Source organism: Perca flavescens, chromosome 7, assembly GCF_004354835.1.
Source record: "Perca flavescens isolate YP-PL-M2 chromosome 7, PFLA_1.0, whole genome shotgun sequence".
NCBI lineage: Eukaryota > Metazoa > Chordata > Actinopteri > Perciformes > Percidae > Perca > Perca flavescens.
In genome coordinates, this window is record NC_041337.1 from 25,570,783 (window position 1) to 25,591,336 (window position 20,554).

The window sequence follows — 20,554 nt, forward strand, 5'->3', positions numbered from 1 at the left end:
GGAGAACATGGAAATGCTACAGCCCTTTGTCACCTCCAGGGGAATGGGACACAATATGATACAGTGGTGTTCAGTATGACTGTAATCAAACCAAAAAACCTAATAACATAAAGTTGACAAAATGTATGCAAAAGGGAAAACCTGAATAAATGAGTGGAGAAGCATAAGAAGCCACTTCCAAACAGGACACTAGGGTTAACTGAATAGTTTGATGTATATAAAAACAATGTGAATCATATGCTATGACCTTTGCAGCCAATTAAACACCAACGAACTGAACGTTCATTCAGAGTCTCAGAGAATCTAAACCAGAGGTTTTCAAACTGGAAGGCACAGAGGAGCTGTATGGGGACGCAGAGGGAGAGACATGGGGCAAAGATACGGTGTGAGATGAAAGGGAGAGGTGCATGCCGGTGGTCTTAAAACAACAGGAAGTCAGTTATTGTAGTTTGGCCCACTTAACAACAACCGTTGCAGCAGCAGTGGCTGTGACAAAGTCAAATGTAAACACAGACATGATGATGATGTGACTTAGACTTCCCGTGGATTTCATTATCTCTTTGTGAATAAACATGCATAAATCTACTTAGAAATCATAGAAAAAAAATAAGTTCCCTATAGCTCCAGACCTTGGCCTAGAATCATTTTGTCTATACCTCCATGGGTACACTGCAACCAGGAACTGCTAATAGCTAATTTGACATAATTGTAATGGTTCCAATTTGCCAAACTGTCAACAAATACAGGCTAAACAAAATGGGGCTCAGATTTCAGCCCACAGTGTACCTTACTGAATCCATGGCAACATTACAGTATACTTCTTGTTTCAATCCCCAGCCCGTAAATTTTGGAAACTGTAGTTCCAAAACTAAGCTGTCTCAATTGTATCACTTACCTGTAGATGTCAGTAGATTTGTGTCTCTGTATGTGTGAAACGGGTACAGCAGGATTAGTTACAGCATACAGTTGTAATACCTTTGAGGTTGGCCTAGAGAATATTGTAGACAGTATTTGTTATTGTTGCAATAATAATGAACATTTGCATAAAGCAAGCATATTTGTCCTCTTCCATGTTGAAAATATCCCTTTTAATGTACATTTAAAACAGATTTAAAAAAAAAAGTGTGATTAATTTGTGATTAATCGTGAGTTAACTATGGACAATCATGCGATTAATCGCAATTAAATATTTTAAACGATTGACAGACCTAGTTTATAACAATATCTGGTGGACACAGATGTTTAATCTCAAGTTTTTCTTCAAAATGAAGATTTTCAAATTCGTGATCCAGAAGATTCTCCACACTGACTGTCTACTGTATCCTTTATCAGAGTGTATAAAAAAAATCTACTACACCAGCTTTCTTCATGACATGTGTGACTGAGGGACCCCATGAGAAATCTATAATCTGTCACATATTTGACTACACCCACTTAAAAAGGGGGAGATGACAGTTGGTAGAGAAGATAAGAAACGTTTCATGGAGTATTTTAAGCCATTCAAATACGACTGAGATGACAAAATAGAGTGCAGCTCAATAATGAGTAGATAGAAGCAAATATCAGGAGATCTTTCTTGTAGGTAAGAAAAACAGACAAAATCATGAGGCTTTTGTTTGTGGCGATCTTTCAATATATCACGTTTAGTCAGGATAAAATATGTAATTTTGTGATTTTTTGGTGCTGATCACTTAATCTTAGTTTTGTTAAATGTCATCAGCAGCAACAAATGATGCAGGGGAATAATTCTGCTGACCTTCATTGCTTGGTGCTCATTATTTGATCATGAACATATCACAGTACAGACTGAAGAAGGTTAGACTTCTACTGTGTGTTTTACAGGAACATGATTGGCTGTGAGAGCCTGAAGGGGTGACAGCCTGAAAGGTGGCCGCTCCAATGGCGTGGACCGAGCCACGGTCGAGTCCAGACCCAAAGCCAGAACCGAAACCAAAACTTTACACTCTCAGGACTCACACTTTTTCATCAGCCTTCCTTCAAGTCCAGCCTCCAATTTTACTGCCCTTCTTTCTCCTGCTTGCTGCATTTGCTGACCTAGGTATTGCTGGTCCACTCCAGCCAGCTTGCCCCCCTCTCCTGTCTGGACAGCCTTTTATAATCTTCTGGGGCATCCCTGATTCCTCCTGCTCCGGTCGGCCAGATCCAAGATCCTTTGGGATGGAACGGGAGGGCCGCGTGGCCGTCTTTTATGAGGACACACTGGGGAACTACCCTTATTTTATAGACAAGGACACACCGGTCAATGGGGGGCTACCACAGCACACACGGCTGGACAACCACCTCCAAAAGACACAGCAGGACTTGGAGGCAGTTTTACCTGCCCCAAGGTACCTTGGGCTGGGGGTGCTGCGCTATGCAGAGTGGGTCCCCCAGTGGTCAAGGAACAGAGAAAGGCAGGCAATGTATCTGGAGGCATCAAGAAACCTGCTGAAGACTTTCTTTCCTCACTGGACCCCTGAGGAGGTGGAGAAGTGGTCACAGGTAAGGAAAGTTCAGGGAAAGAGGTAATAAAAAAGGTAGGTAGGAGTGGACAGCTATGGAAGAAAGGGACTAGGCAGACAAGAAAGAGAAAGATAGAAGATAAGGGAACATGAAAAGAAAAGAGTGATAAGGGAGAGGTTGAGGAATCATGGGTGGAAGTGGAGAGAACATTTTCAAAGTAGTTGCAGATGGTGGAAAGTGCAAAATGCCAATGGGAAAAAAAACAGTTCCAAAAGTGTTTCTTCTTTAGTAAAGAGAAAATCTTTGATGCAAATATCCAGTGTACCTTGGCATATCACTATCGATATTATGTTGGCAATGATATTTCATTCTGATGTTATGATGTGAGAACCTTTCAAAAAGGTACCAAAAGAACAAATGGGAGGAGGGAAAATGGGGCAGGCGAGTAGGGAACAGCAGGAAGAAGAGTTGCAGTATGAATTGATGACTCACCCTGATAAAGTAGGTCTTTGATTACTCAGCAGAAACATGGTGTCATAACACAAAGGGTAAAAACAATTTTTACTTTAATTCTGTCCAGTTGTATTCCGTCCATTTGGAAGGTTTTGTAAACGTGAAGTTTTGTTAACAGGGTAAGTGACTGTGATTGCCTGCATGAAAACAAAAAGCTCATAGTCAATGTAAAGCTCAATTGGAAAATGTGTGATAAGAAAGCCAGATAGACAAATGCTGTTGATTTGTGGTTTGACAGGACCATTTTATGCTAAATTAGAAGTAACAGTATCACAATAGATATAACATATAATTTGTGGGAAATTTAGTTGAGAAATGTTTAAAGTAGTAAACCAGATGGTAATGTCTGGTTTTGGCTTATCTTGTGAATTAAAGTAGTAGGTTGACATTTTGGGAAATACGCTTCTTCGCATTCTTCTCTTTAAAGCAACACTAGAGAACTTTTCCCACTTCGGTCCCCCTACAGGTTGGAAGCGGAATTGTCCATTATATTACATTGTCCAGTTCATTTGAACTACAGATCCACTACCCGATCTGGCAAACTTGCATAATGTAATGTAATGAAAGAATAACAGTAAAGGAGATAACAAGGAGCAGAGTGGCGCGCACTCTACCAGGTTAGCTAGAGGTCACCCTGCTTCTTTGTATTCTTGCAAATATTTTGAGATAAGACCAACACCACTCCAATGCCTGTACGCTAGATATGAAGCTACTGCCAGCAGCCGATTAGCTTGGCTTAGCATAAAGACTGGAAGCTCTGTCTAAAGGTAACCAACATTTCTAATTAGCATGTCATATGTTTGTTTAATCCATACAAAGGAGTCTTGTATTCACCCTGATGTTGCCAGGCAACTGACGGAGACTCTAGAAACTGACTGCGCCTGGTCATGAAATAGTCTGCATACATAACCATAGCATCGCTTTTACACAAATGAGATGTGGCGTGTTAATTAGTGAGCTTCAGAGATGCTAATCTAAGATAACAGTCCCATCTCCAGCTTCATATTTCATGAAAAGACATGAGAGTGGTATCGATCTTCTCATCTAACTCTACAAGTAAACAATTAAGAATTAAGTGTATTTCCCAAAGTGTCGAACTATCCCTTTTCATAAAGCCGTACTGCTCACTGATGTGCAACATTGTACAGAGCTATTAAATTTATAAATGATATCTACGTCAGTAGAAACTGTGTGGCAAGATCTTCAACAAACAATTGATACATTTCTATCATCTCACGGTAAATACTGTTATAGCCCCTAAACCTTTGGTTAAGTTTGGTGATTTGGCCATTTCATTTTCACGATTCACAAAAACTTTAAAAAACTGCAAGTTTTTGGATCACAAAAGAGGAAATGTCTGGAGGGGACTGAAAGAGGATGTATTGATCTTGTCACAGGTGGACTTTGAGGCAACAGCCCAGTCAGTAATGGTGGAAACTCTACGGGAGGTCAAAAGGTTGAGGCCCAAAGCATTATGGGGCGTCTCCCCTTACCCCAGCTGCTACAACGGCGATCCCGCCCAAACCATATTAGCCAATTTCACCGGCCAGTGCCCTGCTACGGAAATGGCCCTTAACGATGAGCTTCTGTGGCTATGGAAACGATGCTCCGCCCTCTACCCTCTCCTCACCCTGGAGAAGCTGCAGGTGGGTAACAACACTGTGTTGTTCTTTTGTGTATCTTTTTACATTTTTGTTTTGGGTTAAGACAGTTTAAACTCATGCTGGCAGTTAAACTAAACATACTATAATAATTAAGAGAAATAAACTATATACAAAGAAAACCTAATCGTAACTTAAACAGAAACAAATCTTTTAAAGCCTATGTCCACATAAGTTCTTACACTTGGCTGGATACAAGGAGGAAAGAGAGATCAAAGCCACAAAAAGCTGTTAAAAACTAAACTACTGTCTAACTCAAGCTTTTCCCCTGAGCAGTTAACAACATATTGTCAACTACAGAGCGACAGCTCCGAGTGTAACACCGAAAACCGAGTGGTTTATAGGTACAAATCTGTCAATCTGTCCCCTTGTTTATAGAGTGGGACCTTGGGTGCCAGGCTTTATTTGTCCAGTCAAATCAGAGAATCACTACGAGTATCATCTCTGACTGGGACTGCATTTGATCTTCCTGTATTCCCATTGGTCAAGAGTGTCTACGCCTCAACAAACACTTTCCTGTCACAGGTGAGATATTAACGTCTGGTATTTGATCCGAGCACCCTGCACACGGATCAATGATAAAGCAGAACAAATGGAGAGGAATGACAGAAGTAGATTCATGTTGTTTCATAGCACTTATTATTCCCTGGTTCTAAAGTCACACAGTTTGCTTGGAAAAGAGAATAATGAGAAAGCTGAAAGGTGTTTTTGGATTTAGGGTGAAATAAACAGAGGCCTCATTATGAAGTGTAATTATGTGTGTATACTGTATCATACTAATAAGCACAAAGAGAGCAGTTGAAAAAGAGCGTGCTGCGACATTTATAGCTTCTTTGTATAATTTCTTGTTAACAGGCAGACCTGGTCAGCACCATAGGAGAAAGTGCTGCCATGGGAACAGCCGGAGTTGTCATCTGGGAGAGAAGTGAGACTAAGACAGAGGTATACAACTATACATTTACATAAAGCGCATACACCCATGTGCACGTTTATCCACTGATATTTATAAACGTGATGTTTTTCCCCCTAGGATTTCAGTTTATAAAAACACACAAAGATGCCTTGTGTTGGCAAATATTTTCTTTAACACAAGAAGTGCATCTTGATACGTCTTTAAGGTCCCATATTATGCTCATTTTCAGGTTCATACTCATCTTTTGGGTTTCTACTAGAACATGTTTACATGCTTTAATGTTCAAAAAACACATTATGTTTATCATACTGTCTTTTTGAACATACCTGCATCCACCCTCTGTCTGAAGCACTCCGTTTTAGCGACAGTCTCTTTAAGACCCTCTACCGAAAAAGCCCAGTCTGCTCCGATTGTTCAGCATTTCCGGGTCTTCTGCATCTGCACTCTCAGAGTCTCTGCACCGTTATTGCAGCCGGGGAAGGACTGTAACAGCTCTTTCTACCTTTATATAGTATAGTTGTCACAACTGTACAAAAGTCCTGACGGCTCATTTAAAGACAGGATGTGTGTATTCCTCTGTATTCCTTCCTGAGTGTTTTGATACTTTCACAGTATTTATATAGCACTTTGACCTGCTTTGTGAAAAAAAAAAAAAAAAAGACATACATACAACCTATCTATTTCCCAGAGAGAGTGTCAGGACCTGGCAGAGTTCGTCCGTAAGGTCCTGGGACCCTACTCCAGCAACGTAACCACGGCAACTCGACTCTGCTCAGCCTCTTTGTGCCAGGGAAAGGGCAGATGCGTCCGTCAAAATTCAGAAAGCTCTGCATACCTCCACCTCCCACCCCCATCCGAAGTGGTGGAGAAGGTGACTGAAAAGGTGAGATAATGTCATTTTAAGTAGATTTCAAGATTTAGCTATGCTAGATGTATAAGCCCTGCCTATGTATTGTATTGCAGTTATCTTTAATCCCGTGCACAAGCTTGATGCCCACTCTTACAATAAGCCATAAATAGATGTTGACAGAGACCTGTTGTTCAGATATAAACCAGACTATTTCTGTGCTTGGTGTGATGACCTGAAAGAGTCTTATGACGGATGGACATTTTTCAGTTTCCAGTTAATTAGCTACAACAAGCTAAAACTACTGCAGTCAAACACAACTAATAAATCTAAAAAATCATGAAGAATATAATGTTCAGTTTTTGTTAAATTTGCTTTATATAGGTGTTGATTCAAGGTTATGATTTTAGCTAGGTGTATGCAATAAACGGTGTATCGTGTTCCCAGGTTCCTATGTACCCCATCTTAATATCCTCTTAATATGATACATTAACGATACCTTACAAAGGGTTTTATGTTCTCTGCAATATGTGTTTCTCTGGGCCAAATACTGAAATTACCACCACAGCTTTTAGCCTTCTGATGGTATACAGTACTTCTTGAAACCCACAACCTCAAAATTGTCGACAAGGTAGTTTTCTTTTTTCTTTATACATTGATATCTCCACTGTGGCTGAACAGATTTTTAACATCCACACTGCATTTTGAAATGTGATTGGCTTAGCCACAAGGGTCTGCAAAACTTGAGCTTGCGAAATCTTTGCACTCACGTCTCTTTTATTACTTTATTAGAACTACACTCATGTCAACAACCAGTCAAGAAACCAAGATGTTAACAAGTAAAAAGCGACATATTCTCTTCCAGTTCTCCTCCGTTGAACAAAAGCTACTGTAATGTTAGCTTTTAGACACATCAAAGCTGCATGGGGGAATTTAGTTAGGCATGACTGTGCTCCCAATGAGTTCTTCTGTATGCTATGACTTCAGTGCTAGCCATCTGCTCACGCAACTATGTACCATATCTAGTTCCTCTCTCTATAAGATAAGTTGCAGGTCAAAAAAATACTATTTAATTACACAAATGACTGTGATTGCACTGTAGATTGGTTCAATCAGTGCCATGTCAACATCCAAAATGTCATATAGCAGTACAATAGAAATAGAAATATAAAATAATAAATAGGTATTGTTGCATACTTTATCATGTAAGCTGCTGATATGATCCTATTTAAAGTGGCTACTGTCTGAATTTAATAACCTGATGGTGGAAGCCAATGATAGTTTATATCAAGAACATAGGACCCTGGGAACATAGGACACCGGGAATATAGAGGTGGCTCCCAATAAACAATTGGGTGTATAGTACAGCCAAACACACACAATGGTGATATGAGATGCTAGCACAATGTGCTGAGAAGATGAAAGCTTCTTAAGAAAATCTTTGATTGCCTCTTTGACTTCCTTCCTTTTCTGCTACTGAAGAGTTGATTCACAAAAGCCTGGGTACACATGGTGAACAGCACCTGTAAAAAGAGACACAAAGTTCTCAACTTATGTTCTTTCTGTGTGGAAAGTTGGAAACAGAGCAACTTGTTTTGAGTCACGACTGATAAAGATAACCAAGACCACAGCAGGGAGCCTGAGATTCGTCTGTGTTTAGACAGGAAGAAAGCAGAGAGGGAAACAGTAGCTGTGAGTAGAGGAAGACCAGCTGGAGCACTGAACACAGGAACATTGTGCTGTCTGGTAACACTCTTCACTTTTTGGAAATCTCTGCATGGGTTTTCAGTAATGTTCAGTTGTCAAAAGAAGTACAACACAATATAAAGTATCAATATGTTTCTATAACACTATGCAACTGATGTTATAAAATGTTTCACTGTTCCCTATGAAAATCATAGCAGCAATGTGTGCCAATGTTAACAGCATTTTCTATCTAACATCTCAGGCAGAGGAAGCAAAAGCCACAGATCAGCCAGACACAAACACTAAACCCGCTGAACCAGACCCAGCTGAGATCTGGAAGAAGGACTTCCAGTGCCAGTGGTACAAGACTGCAGACGGGGACGTTTCGGACCAGCAGTCCCCCCAAGACGGAGCATCTGTTGCGGGTACAGTAAAAGAGAATGTTGGCGATGTAATGGGGACTACAACCACTTCAACGATAGCTTCTACAACAGCTTTTAGAACAAAAGGTGCCTCTGTGATTGAGTTAAGAGGAAGCAGTTCACCAGGTACTGGAAGTCCAACGCCTTCACTGGAAGTAACTACAGACGGTGGAACGAAGCCACTGAGTGCCTCAAACCTGACTGTTCTGCTGTTGCTGGTGGCAAGAAGTCTATGCTTGGAACATTAAATGTGAACAAACCAGCCTCTTCACCTGGAAGGTCTGGGCTATAACTGCAATATGAGCCCTCCTGAAGTGCCCTTGAGCAAGACACTGAATCCCTGCTAGCTGCAGGTGTGCTGCTTTTTAGAGAAAAAAAGGACAGCTCTCAAGAGCTCCAAACTCCAAACCTATCACTGAATGTGCCAAGAGACAGTAGTGGTACACACACTTGTCACTTTTTTCAGATTCTACAGGCTGTATTTAAACCTTTTAAGAGAAAGGAGATGTGACAGATAGACTAGACTTACGGTCATGTCAAATCAGCCACAGATACATGTGAAACCTGACTGAGGTTTTTTTTGTCTTTGCACATTATGTTTTTACATTTACTTCGTCAGTCTTTTGTTATGTGGAAATTATTTTGTAAATTTGAAGCCTATTGTACTTATTGTAGTTTTTCCTTTGTTAAGTAGATGTGTTGGGTTCAGTAGTAAGTAGATCCAATGAAAAATGTTGACAGTGAGGTGTGTACTTTATCCAAGGTAACTGGAACATGGTTTTTGGAAAGATATTTTGCTGTAATTTTTCAATTCTGTCAGCACCACAGATAAAATTCTATTCACCTTTATTGTATTGGGGTGGCAGCAGAAAGGTCTGGAGCATATGTATTTGGTAATTTTTTTCAGTAGTTAGTTGAGAATCATAATATCTAAATGAAATTTCAGACAAAAGGGAAAATATGTCAACTTTGGCCTTCAAATGTTGCATATTGTCAAAAACATCCAGGCTTTACATTGTGGCTTCCATCACAAATTATACTATTGTCTTCAGTTCAAAAGGCCTATCTGCTGAACTTCAGCTTTCTAGCATCCTCTGCCTGAGTTCTGGTAAAACCATGCAATAGTCAACAGAAAGAAAAGCACAGGTGTAAATAATAAAATGAATGATGGCTAAACTCCATTTAGCTTCTTCAGTTTCAGGGTCCTGGTATTGTGCATGTTGGCTCACTGTCACAGCTTACTAGGACACTAAAACAGAGCCATGGTTAACGTTATTAGTAACACCGGTGCTTTTCCTGTTGTGAAAAAAGGCTCATTAGTCTCACCAATATGCAAGTAAAGCTCCTTCAACTATTATTGTGGTTAAAATGTAAATAAATAAATGCAGTATCTGTTCATTCAAAAGGACATACCTTTAAAAGGTCCAATATGTAATATTTGTACTGTAATAAATCCAAAAAAAAGCAGCAAACAAACAAACAGGATCAACGGAGATAGATTCTACATGACATAAAAAAAGAAAACAGCATGTTTCTAACAGTTGCGTGACCAGAGACGAAACAACCCCCTGGTAAATATTGGAGATGTATTTGAAAGATGGAGACCGCTAAGATCCCAAAAGGACGCGGAGTTGGCTTATTTCCTCCTGAACAGGTAAGCATTAGCTTCAGCCTAATTTATCACAGCTACTAGGGATGGGCATTTTTTTGTCATTTCAACATTTGTGTAATCACTTTGAATTATATAGCTAGAGTACCCGAGTTGGTTACTCGCAAAAACAATTGAGACACAGCCAGTAAAGTGATCCCGACTGGTCCTGGCTAACGGCGCCATGCTAACCCTCCTAACTGTTAACGTTACCGGGAGGACCAGGCATGCAGCCCATGGCTGTTTACAACGTGTAGTTCAGCGGCTCGAGCTGACAACTGTGAGTTATTTTAAGCCACGAGAGGGGGGCTGTAAATCGGAAAGAGAGGACTGTGAGTTTGCAGTGTGTTTAGCGATTGTTGCCGTAATTCTAAGCCAATGAAGTGTGTTCCGTCTGCAAGGTAGTGGTATTTTTAGCGTTTCGTATTGTAATTCTAAGCCGAGGAAGTGTGCCTGACTGGCGTGTGGAGAGGACAGTGAGGTTGTTGTGTTTTTAGTGGTTCATACTGTCATTTTAAGCCGAAAAAATGTGTCTGTCAGTTGGTTACAGAGCTCCGCGTGAGCACGGGCTTTTATGACTGTCAATATAGCCAGCATCTAACGTTAGCTACTCCGCTGTGCTGTGGAGTAATGTCTGGCTATGTGAGAAAAAGCGTCTAGCAACATACTGTGAATGCTGCGGTCTCAGCCTGGCAACCACCGTGAACTTCGAGTCTGGGCAGGAGGGGGCGGGGGAGACGACTCTCCAGTATTTTGAATTGGTAGTGCAGTAACTATTTTAACCGCTAGCTGCCAGTATTACACACAATATTACATATTGCACCTTTAAATTCAAAAATCACAGAACTTCAGTCCATAACAGGCAACCTGCATATATGTATAGCTTTTTTGTTAAGTCATTGTTGTTTATATCTGCTTCTTTCCCATCTATCACCCTTCAGTGCTCCTTGAGGCAGTACGCTGCAAAAAAAATAAATAAAAAAAAGACAGAAACTTTGTTTTTGCAGCTCATGTAAATTTATTTTTCATTAAAATATACACTCAAGACGAAGGGTATCTAAATCATTTTTTTTAGTTACAGAAAGAGATCATATCTACACAGGTGCATCTGATTGTACAACAGAAAATGAATTTAATACATTTATATTATTAACAGTGACATTTCCTCCAATCTCAAGGATACTTTTGCACCTCGAAAATCTACCAAGACTCCCAAAAGGTCCACTCTGGACAATTACCTTTATCTGCAAAAGAGCATTTATATCTTTATAGCCACGGACATGTTTGAGTAAACATCAGCATAATCAAGATAACCAGTATAATCATATCCTTTAAAGCAAGCTTTCTATAGATGCTCCCCTTCCTCTTTAATGTTCTTCCCGACAATTTTCACAAACCTTTGCCAACAAGGTTGAAAGTGACAAGGAGACAAAGAGCAGATTTTACACAAAATGCTATCTGAGCTTTTCTGTGAAGCCAATAACATGATCTTTTCCCATATGGGTGAAAACACATTAACAGGTGCAGAGCCGCATGTAGAGACAGTTCAACAATGCAGAGCCAAGATTAAAATGTCTAATTATTTGCTTGCAGTATTGCTCTGATAACGTATTGTAGGTGAAACATCCAAAAATCCACCAAATAACATGTTGGCTGCTATCAGTAATAGGTAAACGTACAAGTTGGTAAATCTAGTACGCGTACAATAATTTACAACAAGGCTACCCACCAGTGCAATGACAGACGTACCACAGTCTCTTCACTAAATCAAGTATAATGCTCCATGAGAGCAAATGGCTTTAAGTTGGTAAAGTAACTAAGCCCAGCCACACTGCAGTCTTTCAGTGGCTTTTATCATCGAGTAAATTAATAAATACTCACTTCAATGAAAAGCAATTTGCGTCCACGTTAGTTCACATGCGAAGCCTTTGTCCCGACTCCAGCGATGTTTCCTAGATTTAATCCTCCAAACTTTGTGTCCAATCTTTTCAATGTTGAAGAAAACAAAAGCTCGGACATGCTGCACAGAAATGTAACTGTTGTTTCTTTGTGTACAATCAGAAGCATGCTAGAACAGATTTGAATTTCATTTACAGGACCCCCCCACCAAGAATCAAATGCGAATGAAGTCAGTGCAGAATAAATGCAGTTATGTTCCAAATAAAGGTATCCACCATTTCACAGGAGTAAAACTTAGTTATAGCCAAAACCTAAAATGTATTGTTATGGTTGAACATTGGCTGCGATTACTGTAAATGGATTCAAAATGTGTTTTGCAACTGAGCTATTCTAATACATAGACCATTTCTTTAAATTGGTTGAATCAAAACTGAAATTACACAACCCAATTAATGACACTGAGCAGTCTGTTAGCTACTCGGATGCCTGGAAATTAAATTAGATTTTCAATGACTTGAGAAAATGTTTTAGGTTGGCTAAATGTATCAGTCTTGCATGGAGTGTTTTTACTTTTGATGACATTTAAAAGTCAAATCAGGACCTAAAGCTTTTCAAATATTTAAAGCCACTGTGAAGGCTACACAATATATTTTATTGTATAGTTATGTGCTCCAAAACATCTTGGATTGCATTGACTCAGAGGAGGAAGGTGAGGTTTTAGGGCACGTGGCTAGTAGTAGCTTTAAATTAGAGAAGCAGACCTGTGATTTAAAGGTTGCCAGTTAATTGATTAACAGTCTGAGAGAATCTGAGTAGAAAAGGTAAAACACTTCCATTAACTCTGACAGTGCCTCTTGAGTGTAGACAATGCAACATTTGAGCTTAATCTCCAAATGCTCCAGTGGGGCTGTTTAGTGGCCACCAGTGGGGAAAAAAGAGTAGCAGTGTTGGAAAAGCAAGCATGACGAGAAAACTAAATAAATAAACATTAAAAAAGACAAGACAGGCAGACACGCTGCTCCCCTCCCCTCATTTTGCTTGCAGTGAAAGAATCTGATCTTTGTTGCATAAGATTAAAAAATAGACTTTCTGTTCCTGTGCAAAAGTCACTTTCTTCTGAGCAGTTCATACCGGCCTCTTCATCAGCAAAAAGAGAGCCAGAGAGAGAAACATCGCCCCCATGTGGGGAGGAAAGGTTAGTGCAATCTGAACAAAGCAGGCTGGACGGATAATGACACACTATGCCTCCGCAGACTGTAAAGCTGAAAAAGAGGGTATCTTCCCACACACATCATCAAGGATCTGTTTTCATGTGTGTGCTCATGTGTTTGTGTGGCACTTGACCAAGTGTCTCCAAAACTGGTTAATTTGTGAGATTTTGTTTCACGACAACTTCATTATAGAAAGTTAGGTTGCTTTAAAAAAAAAAAAGATGAGAAAGGTCAGCCCCGAGAGCAAATCAAGCACAATTCAGTTGAACTCTCATAAAACAAACATGGTCATCTTCAAATGATGAACAAGCGGAGGGACTATGAGCGCCAATCATCCAGCATGCCTAGTAGCAATGGTTCCAGGAATCCAGAGGTGCACTTAATCTTCGCTGCAGTGTGTGTGCTACCTGCAGAAAGGTGGGTTGGCTTGCAGACGGCCTCGTTCAGGATGTGCTCGATGTTGGAGGTGGGGTTTACTTGCAGATCGTCTCCAGAGCGTCCAGGGTGCGTTTGATGTCACGGATCTGTGCAGCCAGGGTGTGTATGGGCTGCATGGAACGATCTAACTCCTCGCAGCGAGCCATCAGTGTGTACATGCCCTGTGGGAGCAAAAATACAATGCTTTAATACACACCTAAGCCTCAGTTTACAATTTGTAAAATACATTATTCATGAAAAATCTAATTATTATGATAGGTTATCCAACAAATGAAGGTCATATATGTGTCCAAGAGGATGTAGAAAAGATAGCACAATTCAATGGGACAGGATGAAAGTACAGGTTCAGCTATGATCAATCTGTAACCCATTTTGTAGCGAAAGTTCATCAGAACTCATGTTCTGGTGGACCCTCAACTTGATCTTCATGTTTTTTGATTTCCTACATTTCACAAAATTACCATCAAGAATGACCGACAGACAGACAGACAGACACAGACACACTCGCACCTTTATACTCATGTCCACAGACTCTCCCAGGCTGTCCACTGAGTCTCTGTAGGTCTGGATGTAGCCCACACTCAGAGCGGTCATCTGAAAGAATAGAAAGACGGACAGAGAGATCAAACAATAACACAAACAGGTACGGCTGAGAAATATACAGTATGTGAGTGTGACAGACAATGAAGCTAAACATACTGAGTACCATGAACTGACAGAGTTTCAGACTCACATTCTGGATGGTTCCATTGAGGCTCCGCATCATCATCTCCACACTGTGCGCCACGTCCTGGGTGTGTCTCTGAAGATCCAATAGAACAGCAGGATCAATGGGAGGGATGTCCGCTGGTCTCCGTGACAACCCCCGGCTTCTGTAGATGGGACCTGAACAGTCCGCTGGTAAGAAAGAATTATAAAATGAGATGGATAATATGCACAGATAGGGCTGCAACTAATGTTTATTTTCCATTGATTATTCTACAAATAGTATAATCTATAAAACCTTTTAAAAAGTTCCCACATTCAAAGAACTCATTTTATTCAAACACCCAAATAATGATTTAAACATTTATATTTTTGCTTCATTTCATTGTCAAAATTGTTGAGGATTACTTTTCTGTCTGACTAAAAAATTATTTATACCACAAACAGGCACATGTGTGCAAGCTAAAAATGATGATGAAAAAAAATAGCCAAAATGACACAAATTATACACAAGAGTAACTATTCCCCATTTGAAAAAAGCTCTTACAAAAAGACAGCCAGCACAAATTTTAACACTTAATAAAAAAAGAACACAATTCGAAAAAGACGTGGCTAATGGACCAAAAAAAAAAAAAAAAACAGGTTTCCATCTCTGAAAATGATTCCTGTCAGGCTGCAGCAGGACCTCAGTTATAAATCCCTCCAGTCCAAACAACGTCTGAGTCATCCATCCTAATTGAATCAGCCGGTAGGAGGAATGAGCTGCCACAGAGGCCATATTGACGGTGTCCCTGTGTTTAAATTGAATGGCCAGTTTAGCTGACGCTCAAATCCAGAGGGTTTTTCTCTGAGAGTAGGGCAGCGGTTCAGTGTCTTTCTCCTGGAAAATTTTATAAGACAGATGGCTGCTAATGGATAGGCTGGACTAGGTCAACCTGCTGAAGTGAACTTATATAGAAAACATAATTTCTGAAACTGCTGTAAAGAAAGTGTGTCCGTTTCCATTTCTGTGGGGTTGAATCTCTGTCGCTCCTTGAAACACACACTGAGGCTAATTTAACCAGCAAGGACAACATGACATCATGACTTTGCGTGAACATACACACCACTTTCTAAAGCCAAGTGGCGTGTTATCTGTACGCATTTTGAGCTATCCGCGTGTATGTCTACACTGTGTACAGCGGACGGGTTAGGTTTAGGAAAAGAAGAACGGGACGGTTGGGTTTAGGAAACGTGACACGTGGGACACGATCCCTGGTCTCCTGGTTGTTTGACCCATCCACCACCCCGACCATCCTTCCTATGCGGATTTTCGGGCTTTCATACTACTCGCTACCGTAATCGCTCTTAATGCTATGTCATCTTCTTATTGAGAATCGTGCTGTGATCACGAAACATGCTTCCCATTGAAATACATTATTTCGCTTTGAAATTTCGTTGGAAAAAACAAACAAACAGAAGTTCTTTTTTCAGGAGAACTTGGCGTAAATTGACATGCATTTGCAAGGTAATGTAAGTCAATGGAGGCCAAACGGCGTTGATAAACACGCTAAAAAGCAATTACGTATTTGTATGCCAATAATGGCATACGAATTGGCGTGTCATACATATGCCACTTATTGAGATCAGTCTGGCAAGGAACAAGTAGGAAGATGGTGAGAGCAAGGGCAAAATGAGTGTTCGTCACAATTTAATTATTCAATCTTAAAAATCTCCAAGAGAGGACTCTAAAAACGATAAAGCTGGTTGAGATTCAACGAACATACCTGAGATTTACGTGTCTGACAGAAGGATTCTCTAACCAAGAGTCCACCTTTTTACGTCCTTCAAATTGTACCGCACTATACAGAACAACGAGGTGCTTTTAAAAAGTATCATTATAATGTAGCATTACTCAAACAGTGGTTCTCAACCCAGCCCAGTCTAAAACTAAAACCTGTAGAACAGGAGAAAGACTCAAAGACTGTTTGAGTACAAACATGGCACCAGATAACCTGTCAAACAAGTTGCAACATTTTTTATTTTTTTTATGCCAATATATCTTATGTATTAGTTTCACATTTGCCTCTCCCTTATTCTTGAATCTATTCAGCCAGCACATCAAATAATAATGATGAACTGAAGCCTTAATGATAAACTTGACGTGTACCAAACTTACATATACTGTATCAAATGTAATCATGTTTTCAGAGCTCTCGCATGCTATCATGAACCAAGAAAGAGGTTGGTGCAAAAACTCCTGCAAATATTCATATCAATCAAGTTAAAATATGCTACAAATAAAAGATGATGATGATACTGTATGATCAATACAAATTGTGAAATGAAATGAATGAAAAAATAAGACATACGAGTCTTAAATCACTAAATTAAGTACAATTTGCCCAGACCAGTGTAACTTGACAAAGCTGCTGCATTGCAACCATGATTTATGCAAGCATCACTCGGTTTATCATAGGACAACAAACACAGAAATTCATTTGCTTAAGATAGTGCATCCATTCTCCATTCACATATTACTACTTGACCTTGACCAGCAGTGGCTGCCTGGGCCTGTTAGCCTCTGCAGGGAAGATGAATCTGACTGCACGTCAAGACACCTTCCACTGCAGTTTCAGCACCACTGCCTGTAAAAATGCTATTAACCTGCAGAAATGCCATGTCTGACACCTCCATCTGCAGAGGAAAATACAAACAGTTCATCAGTTAGAGCTTCCTGACCCTCAAATATAACGCAGTTATGAAAGCAACCTACATGGATGCACTACGCACAATCCTCTGCATCAGTACATACACTGAATGCACACATTTCTTCTGCACAAGTCAAATGCAACACAACAAAACACACAAATACGTAAACGCATTCATATACTGTACATAAAATACATTCCCACTCTGATGCAAACAAAAATACTTCTCTGTGCGCACACAGACTTCTGAATCCTCTCCACTTAAGGACTACATTTATGTTCACTGTTAAAATCTGAAGGGGCACTTCTCCTAATTGGGTTATGAATGAAATTAAGGAAAAATCAATTTATTTGTTTAAATAAAATCTTTGCTTCAGCTCCATACTCACAGTCACTGCAGTCCAGACTGGGCTTGGAGCTCATCTTAATTTTCTGCTCCAGGTTCTTGGTGATGAAGTGAGTCAGGTCACCTTCTTGGCTGACCGTCCCCTCTAGCTCCAGAGCCGAGGAGATCGTGGCCCGTCTGCCCTCTGACTGGCCACCTCTGCCCCCTCCCCGGGCCCCTGAACCACCTGTGAACAATACGCAAACATCAGCTGAATAAAGCTGAAAATGATTCCCAGTAATTACGGACTTATTTATAGATCGAAGCCCTACTTAATAAAGTTACAATTATCACTATTTTTCTGTTCATTTATTGCTTTACTGAAATACATTGTATGTGTACTTCTTAGTAGAAGTAAAGAGATGAGGATTGAGCCAAACTGCAGTAAACATAAACTCAAAACCTGTTTGACAGATATCTACCTCCACACGCTTGGCTGATTTCATCCAGGCTCTTGCTGTCCTGCATCCCCCGGACGTTGCGTACCCAGACCTGGGCCATGACGGGGGGGGGGCAGGTGATGTCCTCGGAGGGAAGAAGTGGAGGTGGAGGAGAGGAAGAGGACGAGGTGCTGGGACCAGGAGCTGAGGAGGAGTAGTGTCGTGAAGACTAAAAAGTATGTGAGGAGGTGAACAGAGAATGGAGTAGAAGAGGAAATGAAGAAAAAGTTAAATGACTGCTTATTAAATCACGCTGACAAATTATTATGAAACCAGCCCACGGGCTACACATTTTTCTTGCAGTTTACAATCCATCAGATTGCTTCTCTTTAATGGACAGCTTCTTGTCTCAGTCTCAAATTCAGCCATTTGAAAAAAATATTATCAACTTTGCTGTTACAGTACTGCTGTAGTTGGTCAACGTGTTCATTTGAAGCACACTGGAGTCTCAGCATTTAGTCCTGATGGCTCTACAACATTTACCTTAGTTCAGATTGTGCTCATCTGTTGACTGTTATTCTTTCTTAATCCCATGATGCACTCCACTCTCTCTGGTACACATAGTTTAATAAAGATTCTAATCTAATCCTACAGTCCACTCACCTCTGTTCTCCCTCCTGCACGCTGTTTAATCCACTTTTTTTCCTTTTTCTCATCGTCCTCCTCATCCTGTTTCTCCTTCTCTCCATCTTCCTCCTCGTCGTCTCGGCTGTCAGCGTCTCCATCTGCAGTCTCTGATTCGGTCTGCTGCCTGTCTGTAGTGGCAGGGCCTCCTCGCTGAGATGACTCTTTGGAGTGTGCTTGCTGTGCTGGGTGCCAAAGCAGAGCTGCACCAGGAGGCTCAACTGTGTTAGAGGCCTCATAAATGTCTGTGTCTCTGGAGCCTGATTCTGTGTCTTCTGAGTCTCCGGTGCATGTGGCAGCAGGAAGGGAGGGGTCTGTCACATGAGAGTTGTGTAACGATAAACTAGATGTGCTCCCATTATTGCACGTCTCTGTGTCCAAGCGGCCTTCGCCATCATAAACTCGGTTTTCCACATCTACGTGGTTCTCCGTGTATCCAAGGGCTCTCTCCTCTGATGTCTCCCTATGACAGGGCACTCTGCTCCCCCCATATTTCACAGAGACAGGAATGTGAGGGCCGTTCTCTGAAGGGATGGGTGTCACAACCCCGTTAGCTGTTTCTGGCACTTCTGTGCCAATCACAGGGGAGAGACTCATCCCTCCACCTGCTGCTGGAGAAAGAGAGAATGAAAGAGGTTTTCAAATCCATATTTAATCTATAATTCAATTTGAGTGTTATACCATATGTCAAAAAGGATTTACAATGGACCACTGCTATCAAGGGCTGGACATTAAGCATAGCAGACCAGTGTCAATAAGATATCTGATCTGCAACCAATACCTTTTTTTGGGGAATATAAACATGTTTAACCCCTTTTTACTTACTGGATGCATCAGCAGTAAAATAAAGGACTTCACTATAATAAAATATAGTCTGATCAGGAACTATCTGACAGTTTTCATCATTCATTACTCATTAGTTGTGAGTTTCAGTACCCAGCCATTGTGTTTATGTTTGATCAAGTAAATTACATGTATGCAAAATAAAGGTTAAAAAAAGCATTAAAAAAGCAGTCCTGCTCACTGGTTCACAACATTGACACGGGTTTATTCTCAGCCTGCAGATATCCAGAGATCTTAACCCTATGTGTGTCAAAGTGAAGACTGTGACTCATTATACGCCTTTGTATCCTAATATTTTCATCGTGGACACGAGACTATTACATCATAACAGCAGCTGTTGTATGAGACAGCTGTGCCACTTATGCTGCAATGTCCAGTTAAGTGTAAAATGACGTCATATTAGCTTGCTTAGTATTAGCTTATACACTAAACTAACTGTTAACACTAGCTTGCATTGCATTCCCTAAGACAAACAACGCCCGTGGAGGTTGAACGGAAGTCCATGGACTAAATAAAAGACAAACGGGAACAAAGAAAGGAGAAGTCATAAATGACTGCCTGTCATTGTTGAGGAAGTTGATGTACTGCTGCGATTAGCCGCCTAGCTAGCTCGCTGTTAACGATAATGTTGTTGAATAATGTTAGCGCAGCACGGCTTACGTTAGCTGTCCAGGCCTTTAAATCACAATGCTTTTACAGCTCGTCTTTTATTGTCTCACACTGTTACTCGACAAAGGGCAATTGATTGTAAAATCAACGTATTGATAAGGTCATACCACAGTGCTACAGAGCTTTATTTAATGAAGAAAACACTCACCACTGTAGTTCCTGTTCAGAAAAATGTAAGCAGCAACCGAGTCCGATAGGAAAACCCTTCCCCACGAATCTCGACAGAATAGTTCCGCCTTGCTAAAATAAAATCGTTTCAAGCAAGACAATAATAGTCTTCTTTTTTATTGTTATGATGGCAGCTCTTTTCTATTGACACAGCTGTATATCGTGGAGTACGAGATTTATTGAAATAAGCAAAACACTTTTTTGTATTGTAAATTCGTATTTAAAACAGATCTTATATATTTCCAGTGCAGTGCTGCTTCATGCTGAACAACACCCAATGACTGTACAGTCTGTAGCAACTTGACTCCCGCATGTTGGGTCAGTGTGAG

The 20,554-nt window shown here is 40.5% G+C and overlaps 2 protein-coding genes across 4 annotated transcripts; one reads left to right on the forward strand and one right to left on the reverse strand.

The window, feature by feature from the left end:
* The first annotated feature begins 1,899 nt into the window (after window positions 1-1,899).
* Window positions 1,900-8,797, forward strand: si:dkey-72l14.3 (Glyco_hydro_56 domain-containing protein). Its single transcript, XM_028582618.1, has 7 exons — window positions 1,900-2,502; window positions 4,374-4,622; window positions 5,016-5,162; window positions 5,493-5,579; window positions 6,239-6,433; window positions 8,346-8,508; window positions 8,610-8,797. The coding sequence occupies exons 1-7, from the start codon at window positions 1,900-1,902 to the stop codon at window positions 8,795-8,797; spliced, it is 1,632 nt and encodes a 543-aa protein (XP_028438419.1).
* borcs6 (BLOC-1 related complex subunit 6) lies at window positions 6,643-20,281 on the reverse strand. Of its 3 annotated transcripts, XR_003693023.1 has the most exons (8): window positions 20,206-20,281; window positions 18,525-19,156; window positions 17,904-18,090; window positions 17,486-17,668; window positions 14,435-14,598; window positions 14,212-14,295; window positions 13,671-13,862; window positions 6,643-7,920 (listed from the first exon to the last, which is right to left on the reverse strand). XR_003693023.1 is itself a non-coding variant. In XM_028583669.1 (7 exons), the coding sequence occupies exons 2-7, from the start codon at window positions 19,140-19,142 to the stop codon at window positions 13,737-13,739; spliced, it is 1,362 nt and encodes a 453-aa protein (XP_028439470.1). In that variant the 5' UTR covers window positions 19,143-19,156; window positions 20,206-20,281; the 3' UTR covers window positions 12,370-13,736. The 3 variants fall into 3 exon arrangements, 2 of the variants coding, with proteins under 2 accessions (XP_028439470.1, XP_028439471.1); XM_028583669.1 differs by lacking the exon at window positions 6,643-7,920 and having other exon boundaries at window positions 12,370-13,862; XM_028583670.1 differs by lacking the exon at window positions 6,643-7,920 and having other exon boundaries at window positions 12,370-13,862; window positions 18,525-19,153; window positions 20,206-20,279.
* Window positions 20,282-20,554: the final 273 nt, after the last annotated feature.

Bases quoted from the DNA above. Each gene is read 5' to 3' on its own strand.
- borcs6 (XM_028583669.1), bottom strand. From the start codon at position 19,142: ATGAGTCTCTCCCCTGTGATTGGCACAGAAGTGCCAGAAACAGCTAAC. The intron at 14,599-17,485 runs GTGAGTATGGAG...CTTTCTTACCAG, and splicing joins CAGTCTGGACTGCAGTGACT to CGGACTGTTCAGGTCCCATC. The intron at 13,863-14,211 runs GTGCGAGTGTGT...TTGCTCCCACAG, and splicing joins CTGTGGACATGAGTATAAAG to GGCATGTACACACTGATGGC.
- si:dkey-72l14.3 (XM_028582618.1), top strand. From the start codon at position 1,900: ATGGCGTGGACCGAGCCACGGTCGAGTCCAGACCCAAAGCCAGAACCG. The intron at 6,434-8,345 runs GTGAGATAATGT...CTAACATCTCAG, and splicing joins TGGAGAAGGTGACTGAAAAG to GCAGAGGAAGCAAAAGCCAC. The intron at 8,509-8,609 runs GTACAGTAAAAG...TCTGTGATTGAG, and splicing joins AGACGGAGCATCTGTTGCGG to TTAAGAGGAAGCAGTTCACC.